The sequence below is a fragment of the Macadamia integrifolia genome, chromosome 10 (genome assembly GCF_013358625.1).
Source record: "Macadamia integrifolia cultivar HAES 741 chromosome 10, SCU_Mint_v3, whole genome shotgun sequence".
Taxonomy (NCBI): Eukaryota; Viridiplantae; Streptophyta; class Magnoliopsida; order Proteales; family Proteaceae; genus Macadamia; species Macadamia integrifolia.
In genome coordinates this window covers 22,499,155-22,507,475 of record NC_056566.1, presented here as the reverse complement: position 1 = coordinate 22,507,475, position 8,321 = coordinate 22,499,155, and the positions used below count along the sequence as shown (strand labels likewise).

The 8,321-nt window shown below is 38.6% G+C and overlaps 1 protein-coding gene across 1 annotated transcript; it reads right to left on the bottom strand.

The window, feature by feature from the left end:
• Positions 1 to 406: 406 nt before the first annotated feature.
• On the bottom strand, positions 407 to 3,747 carry LOC122091010 (disease resistance protein RPS2-like). The gene has a single exon (XM_042660812.1). It carries the CDS (start codon positions 3,557 to 3,559, stop codon positions 638 to 640), a length of 2,922 nt encoding a protein of 973 aa, XP_042516746.1. The 5' UTR covers positions 3,560 to 3,747; the 3' UTR covers positions 407 to 637.
• Between the last annotated feature and the right edge of the window lie 4,574 nt (positions 3,748 to 8,321).

The following is an 8,321-nucleotide window of genomic DNA, read 5'->3' as shown; positions in this document are numbered from 1 at the left end:
TATATATATCAACAGTATAGGGATGTATCGGTATCTACTCCATATCAATCAGGTATCAGTGTTGGTCACAATCGATGTTGATAGCAATTGGTCCTAGTGTGATACAACCAATTCTATATTAATTTCTAAAACTATAATAAAGAGTTTTTCAATGATACATTATCAGTACCCATAACCATGCCCAACCCCAAGAGGGTAGCTGAGTTGGCAAGGGACCTTCGCCTCAATAAGTGTGTGATTTTAAATTCGACTCCTCTTACTTTTTTGGGACCACTCATATATGGTATTTCGTGCTCTACATTACTTTTAATAAAAGTTCAATGATTTTTATTCAACCTTAGTAATACTCGATCTATGCGGTTGTAGGATCGGCATGAACCTGTGGGACTAGTTAGGCCATAGACTTGGTTAATATCAATCCAATTCCAATCCAGATTGATGGTACAGTGTACATTTCTTTTTCTCTTTTTCTTCTTAGTACAAATACATTTACCTATTACAAAAATGACATAACATACTTTCTGATAATTATATTAAATTCTAATTGAGCATGTTCTCTATATTACAGAGATGGAGTGAAGTTGAGCACCGAATAGAACAGGGAATTAGTGTTTTTTCAGGTGAGTTGCGACTCAGCTCACAGAGAAGCTTGAATTTCCATTCCCATTTCCATGACATTATTATTATTGCCTTCTCTCCTCCACTCTCTCTCCTCGTCCTTGATCACAAGTAGTAACCCATTTGCATTTTGTATGTGGAGAGGATCCTTCTTTAACTTGGGACAGTTAACCAGCTGCACTTTTTCTATAGAGGGGCAACGCAAGATGTGGTTGCTGCAGCACAATTCATGGAGAGCTGGTAGGTCTTCTAGATGTAATGCTGTGAGTTTTGGAAAGGGTGAGATGATGACTCCACCATTAACATTAACAATACCTTCCTCCTCACCTGCTTCTTCAATGATAACTTCCATTCTATCGCAAGATCGAACAATAATGGTGTCCAAGTTGTTGAACAGGCGAGGCATTCCCTTGGTGAATATCATCTTCAGGCTATTGCATTCCCCTATATTTATCCACCATAGTTGAGAAAAGCAATTTAGTGTTGAGAGACTAACACTACATAACCTTTTCAAGTTTGGCAATCTTACTAGGTTCAAGTCGCCATTGAAATCTTGGTAGTGGTAGACCTCTTCATCCTCTGCTCCATCTAACAACACTTCCAAGTCCACACAATTATTTATTATAACAGTACGTTTAACACGAGTAGGCAAACATGTCACACCTGTGCAATCCACAATTCTTAAGTAGAACAGATTTGGGGATTCATTGAGAGCTTGAAGAGCTTCTTGTTTTAAAACTCTGCAACGTATCAGTTCCAACTGCATCATCTTCTTGGCCAAAGGTTTGAACCAATCAGAAATAATGACATCTTCCAAGGTAATGGAAAGAGATCTCACATTTTTCAATTGGGACAACTCCCCCACATCAATATCACATTTTTTAGCTTCACCACCACCAGTCACCCTCCATTTTATTTTTCCTGCATCACAAGATCTCAACTCCTCCAATTTGTGCAAACGAGAAATTACTCCCACAGGAATTGAAACTTTGGAATTTTCCACATTCAAGTATCTTAAACTACTTATAACTCCCTCGCATTCAGATCCTCCGAGGATTTCCTGGTCTAACTTTGAACACCAACTCAAATCTAAAACTTGGAGCTGTTGGAGGTTTCCCAGAGCAGGCAATGCCCTCAAGTTATAGCAATTTTGTAACCTGAGCACCCGAAGATTCACTAAACACGACAAGGAATCTGGGATAGATTCCAATTTTTCTGAGGGGTAAATCTCAAGTACACTAAGATGATCCATGTGTTGGAAGAAATTTGTTTGGGGAATACCTATGAGGAACCTATTCTCCTTCAATAGCAAAGTGGTTAATTTTTGGCACTTCTCTCCCAACTCCGGCAACTCCTCTATTTGGGTATCAAACAGAGAAATCCTTGTTGGATCTACCCATTCTTGAGCTTTTGGTGCCTCTTCAACTGATCTACCTGTCCTTACCAAGAATTTGGAGCCACAACTATCAGAGTACTCTGAAGAAGTAATCCAGAGTGCAAGCTCTCGCATCATATCATGCATCTTCACACTACCTTTAACCTCTCCATCTTCCAACATGGAAGCAATTTTCAAGCTCTGAATCAGATCCTCACCTTTATCCCTAGCAGCTTTCAAACTCCCTAATTCATCTGCTAATCCATCTCCAACACAATAATTTAACATCTCGTCTCTCACTCTGTAATAGTTAGGGAGATAAATGTTTATCCCTATGCTATAGTCTTCAGGGAAAAGAGCACAATAAAGAAATAAACTCCTAACCATATCATTCTCCAAACTATCAAAGCTGAATTTTAAAGGAGCAAATACTTCTTCTTTCATACCTCGGAGATCTTTAGTTGATTGCTTCATTTCCCTTAAGGCATTCTCCCACACCCGAACTCCATGTCGATTTGCCATTGTGTGAGCAACAGTGACAATTGCGAGGGGAAGACCCTTACACCTTCCAACAATTTCTTCAGCAAAACGGTTTATGCCATTGGCAGCAACATGGTCACCAGCTACTTTAATGAAGAGGTTCCACGATTCAGATTCAGGTAATGGTTGCACTTTTATGGTTTTACTCGCACCCATATCAGTGCAGGTGTCTTGATTTCGACTGATCACTAGGATCTTGCTCCCTTTCTTGTTTCCAGCTGGGTGAAGGATTCCAACATCCTCTAGCTTTAATTTTCTCCACACATCATCCAAAATTAGAAGAGATTTCTTCTTCCTTTGGGCTTCAAACAATGCATCAACCCCACCACAATTATCTGGTAATCCAAGGCGATTACCAATACTGGTTTGGATACTTGGTATGTGGGGAGTGGCAGAAACTGTAACCATAATCACAGTCTCAAAACAAGAATTGTTCTCTTTGAAGTGATTGTTTACTTGCTTAGCCAGAGTGGTTTTACCCACTCCCCCCATTCCATATACTCCAAAGACGCCAATTTCTGGATCACTTATGCAATCAAGTATCTGCTGCAGCATGCTTTGAGTTGATGACTGGTTCTCCATTATTGTTGTCTCAGTTGGCATCTCTATCACAGGCTTTGGAGAAGGAGGCCTTGCCACAACAAATTGTTCATTGAGCCTATCATTAGCCTTTAGCTTGAGGATTAAAGACCTCTTGCTCAATTTGTAGTGTGACCAACAATTCACACACCAACCCCCTGCACACCTCCCTTGCTGTTGATACTCCTTTTCTATACCATCAGCTTCCTCTTCGATTTCCTGAACGTTCTTGAACCAATTGCTTCCTACGTCAGTCTTCACTTGTCCAACATTTTCTTCTGCTTTGAGTTTGCTTTGCTCATCATTCCTCCTTGCCTTGAGATTTTGAACTACAATTTGCAGGCCATTGACATTGTCTGAGGAGTGTCTCAGGTAGCTTATCCGTCGAACAAAGGGAGCAATCAGGTAAGTATCAATAATGTTTACAAATGGCCCAACGAAATCCATGAGAGAATGGAAAAATGGAAGAAGGATAAAACAGAGCAAATGGAAAAGAAGATCCAAGACTGAAATTTTGGAGATAATAAGTTGGAGTGATGTATCTGTGTGTTAAGTCTCTGAACTCTGAAGAGAAAAATGCTATATGATTCAAAATTCAAACACACAGGTGAGACTTGTGGGAACCAGGAACACAACTTATGAAAGAGAGAGAGAGAGAGAGAGAGAGAGAGAGTACCAAAAGCCATTCCTTCCAAACATTAAAGTACAGCAGGCAGGCATCAGCAACGAAAGCTAGAAGCCCCACATTTCAACGTTCACGTGAAAATCTTACCAAAAAATAATTCCCCCCAAAAATCCAATCACATCACATTTCTTCTTCAAGGAAATGTATAGCTGGCAATCTGGCATTCCATGAGACCATGACCCCACCACCATTAAACCATTCCACGTCAAAGTCGTACGGTCGTACCTAACCCCAGCACATATTAAAGTAGGGTTGAAATCCTCTGCAATTCCGATCTCGTATAATTCCGTGCAATACCACCTTTAGGCGGTGACACGTGTATTGATACCAATACAATGGTCCAGATCTGTTACAACTAATAAAACATTAAATCAGTGAAGAGACATTTAAATCAGATCTGGACCATTACATTGGAATCAATACACTTGTCATCCCCTGAAGGTGGTATTGCACGGAATTGTACGAGATCGGAATTACAGAAGATTTTTTTCCATTAAAGTAAGGGATCGGTATCAAACAATACCGATCCAATCAATCCATACGATTTCGTTGATCCCGATCCGATTTTTGAAACCATACTCTCTTCGGTTTATGAGAGAGGCAATATCGTAAAATACAAAATAGATGAGTGTCTCTCTAGTCATCCCATGAATGTAAGGCGAAGTGATGTATGTTTATGAGAGGCAAATTGCCTGTTCTACCCCTTTGGAGATAGGGGTGTCTATCCTAAGTTAGCGTTAGCATTGATTCCATCGATTGGGTCTCATCGTTCAAATTTGACCCAAAATATATCAATTATTAATCGTGTCAGGCTTATTTTTAGATTGATAATAATTTAATAAAATATCTTAAATCTAAGGTAATTAAAGACCAATTAAAGCTTTATTGGCACATTAATATGTTTAGGGTCTGAATATAACTCAATTAGGAGGAAGAGTGTTTTCTATCTGAGAGCCTATGCTATGTTGAGAGGAAACACCCAATCAAATCTCACATTTCAGTACATTGGAAGAGCCTGAGAGGTCATTACACTATTACACTAGGGAGGAGAGAGATAAACATAGGAGTTGGGGTGTAAGTTTGATCATGGTCTGTCCTGAGCACGAATAGGGTCTAGGTTAAGATTTCTCACAGTAGGTCATGATTAAATTGGGCCTAGGCCCAGTTCGACCCAGCCCAACCTGACTTTAGACATCTATTATTGTATTACACTTCATAATTTTAATTATATATTGATAATTTTATTTTTATTTTTATTTTTTGCATAAAACACAAAAGGCAAAAACAAGGTCAATCAGGGTTAGTCCAATCTTGACAAAAATTAGGGCCAACCCAGCCCGATCAGGGTCAATTAGAGTTGGGTTCGGTTGGCATGAACCCGGTAGGGTTGGGCCTAGGCATGGGCTCGGCAGGGTTGGGTTGGGCTGAGGTTTTAAGAAACCTGACCCTGTTTCACCCCAACATAGAGGTTAAGGGCATATGCTATGCTCTCGGATAAAAAACATTCTTCATTTTGTTAGGGCAAGTGTATTCTACTCAGAAGCACCTCTGCATCCAAATATAGGGGTGTGTGAACCCAGGAAGGGCATGGTGGTCATTTCATGCCCCCTATATTTGTGGTGTAGGGACTGATCCCAGACAAAAAACTTTGTCCTCTTTTGCTATAGGGAAAATATTTGTTGAACTAAGGTATTTCCCACACCTACACACATTCTCATCATTTATTTATTTATTTAAATAGAGAAGAAAAACGATAAAAATAAGAATGTGTGTAGGCGTAAGGTAGGCCTTAGGCTCAGATAGCCTTGCCTTTTCGCTTCTTATTCGGCAAAGTTTTTTTTTTTTTATGAAAATTATTAGGCATAAGTTTTTTTATGTGGCCGTGCACATTAAGGCACCATTTGATAACGTTTCGTTTCTACAGTTTCTGTGTTTTCTTGTTCCTAGAAACGGAGAAACAACCTAAAAAACGTTTGATAAAGTTGTTCCATTTCACCCGTTTCTAAAAACATAAATCAAAATTTATGTCTATTTATAATTCTAGAAACGACTTTGACGAAACAAGTCCGACTTGTTTTGTCGTTTCTAGAAACGAATTTGTGAGAAAAAAAAAAAGAGGTTGTTGTGCCAGATAAATCTCTCAACTATTTAAACCTAAAAAGAGACAACCTAACCGTCTCTCCCTTTTGGGCATTCGATAATACTATTGGTTTTTTTAGTGGCATTATGTCTGTAAAAAACGTTTTGAGAGACATGTTTATCAAACATCAAAAAATCCCTTTTTGTTTCTAGAAATGTGAAAAGTCGTTTCTACTATTTCTAGACACAAAAACATTAGAAACGTTATCAAACGGTGCCTAAATGCATTCAGATGGGGCATAAATACCCATCTGAAATGGCCAACACACCTCTTCCCCTAATTGTCTTAAATCACTTGTCAATTACTTATCTACAACTTATTTTTTTAATTTTTTTCTCACAAATTGGACAATTAAGTGATTTAAACTGAAAAAAATAAATCATTTAGAGTAATTTACATCCTCTCTCCTGTACTTTGCTCTTATTAAAATCCCTCCTATGTTTTCAGAAATTATATCTCCATCCCATGTCACTTGACGTTGTTAGTGTGGTGTAAGTTTTGATGACTAAAAGACGATTTTAGCCTTATGAAATATTTAATAAAATGTAATTACCTATTTTACCCTTATTGCTTCTTAAAACCTGTTTTCTCCAAATTGAAATGAGAAGAGAATAGGAAATAGTGAAAACCTAACCCTATCTCCGATGATTATGAAGGAGGAAAGTCATCATATCCAGTGAAGGTGAGGTAGTGATCATCTCCAACGAAGATGATCTGATTCCGTGCGGCTGCTGCTTCTATTATAAGTTTCATTCGGTGTACTCTCTATCAAAGTGACGGTCAATAAAACAAAACCCACTAGCATAAGAGCTCTTAAACCAAAATTCTAAGCTATAAACGTCAGAAAACTGAACATAGACACACATCCAAAGTTAATGATTGTAAATTACTCTTAATAGGAATTGTAAGTAATGTAGAGCTTTGCTATCCCCTCATCTCAACTCTTCACTTCTATAGTCTCTGCTTTTATGACTTATTTTCCATTTTTCCTCCCAAAGTTTTGTCGAAAAAACTAGAGATCATCAGAGATGTTTGAATGATGCCGGAACCCTAGTTGCATCGATCCTCTACTCTGTTTCTCTATTTATTAAGTTTTCAAGGCTGCCATTTTTCCCTCTATCGAAAGAAACTGTGGTCTTTGTTTTTCTGATAGGTTGGAGGTTTGGATTTAAGGGAGAGAATTAATGAGCTGAGAAGGGTAAGACTGATTTCAAGTTGGTGAAACTCCTTTAGAAGGGGATGAGAAGTTTGAAGAACTGGAAAAACAGAGCCAAATAAGATTTTCATTTCTTTTCCCAGAAAGTTTGTTCAGGACTAATATATTTGTCCTTAAACCTTATTACAATGGATTTAAATGACATAAGTTAATTAACTCACAAGTAATTGCTATAATCTCCTCTTGTCTTCTTCTTAAATATACTCTACGGTTATGCAACAAACATGCCTTGCATATTCTGCCAAGGAGATACAACTGTCCTTCAGAAGTTCTAGAGTATTGTTGACATAATCAGTAGCCCACACAGGTATTTTCCTAGTCCTCTTGGGCCTAGCACTGGTACTTGGCTGGGTTGTATCAATTCTTGTTGTTACCCCTTCTCCCAATTCATCATCCTGTACATATTCCTGCATCTGTTGCTACACTAAGTCAGTCTGAAATTGCACGAGTGTATCATCATGCACCCCATCAAGTAACATCTTGTCCTCAAGGTGCAAAGTAGGAAAAAGCTCCATTAAATCAGTTAAACTCTCCCACGATGACTCCTCAACAGGCAGACCATCCCATTGAATTAGAACTTGAGGTATAATAACATCTTTATGTATGAGTTGCTTGGTTTTGAGAATAGCTAATGGGGACATTGCAGGTTGATTTCTGCAAGAGAGAGCGATGGTAATGGTAGTATTGGTGTAGTAGGGATTGGGCCATGAAAAGGTTTAAGGAGTGAAATGTGGAAGACAGGGTGGATTTAATTGGTGTAGGGTAAGTTTAGTTTGTATGCAATAGGGCTAATTATGTGACTGACTTGGTATGGGCCATAAAACCTTTTACTCTGACTGCTAAGGATTGCTGCTTGTAGGGATATAGTTTCCGAAGTACCCAATCATTTACTTGAAACTCCACATTGCTTCTATGCTGATTAGCTTGTGCTTGCATTCTCTATTGAGCCTTCAGCAAATTTTCCTTGAGACTATGCAAGACTTCAATCCTACAACTCAACTCATGGTCCACAACTTCCACATGAGAAGCTCCCATTGTATAGTCTGAAACAGTGGGAGGGTCTCTACCATCCAAAGCCTTAAAGGGAGTCATTCCAATGGCAGAATGGAATGAAGTGTTGTACCACAACTCTGCCCAAGGAAGAAGTGAGGGCCAACTTTTATGAATT

What these genes read in the sequence shown, in the direction of transcription:
- LOC122091010 (XM_042660812.1), bottom strand. Translation starts at nt 3,559, where the DNA reads ATGGATTTCGTTGGGCCATTTGTAAACATTATTGATACTTACCTGATT.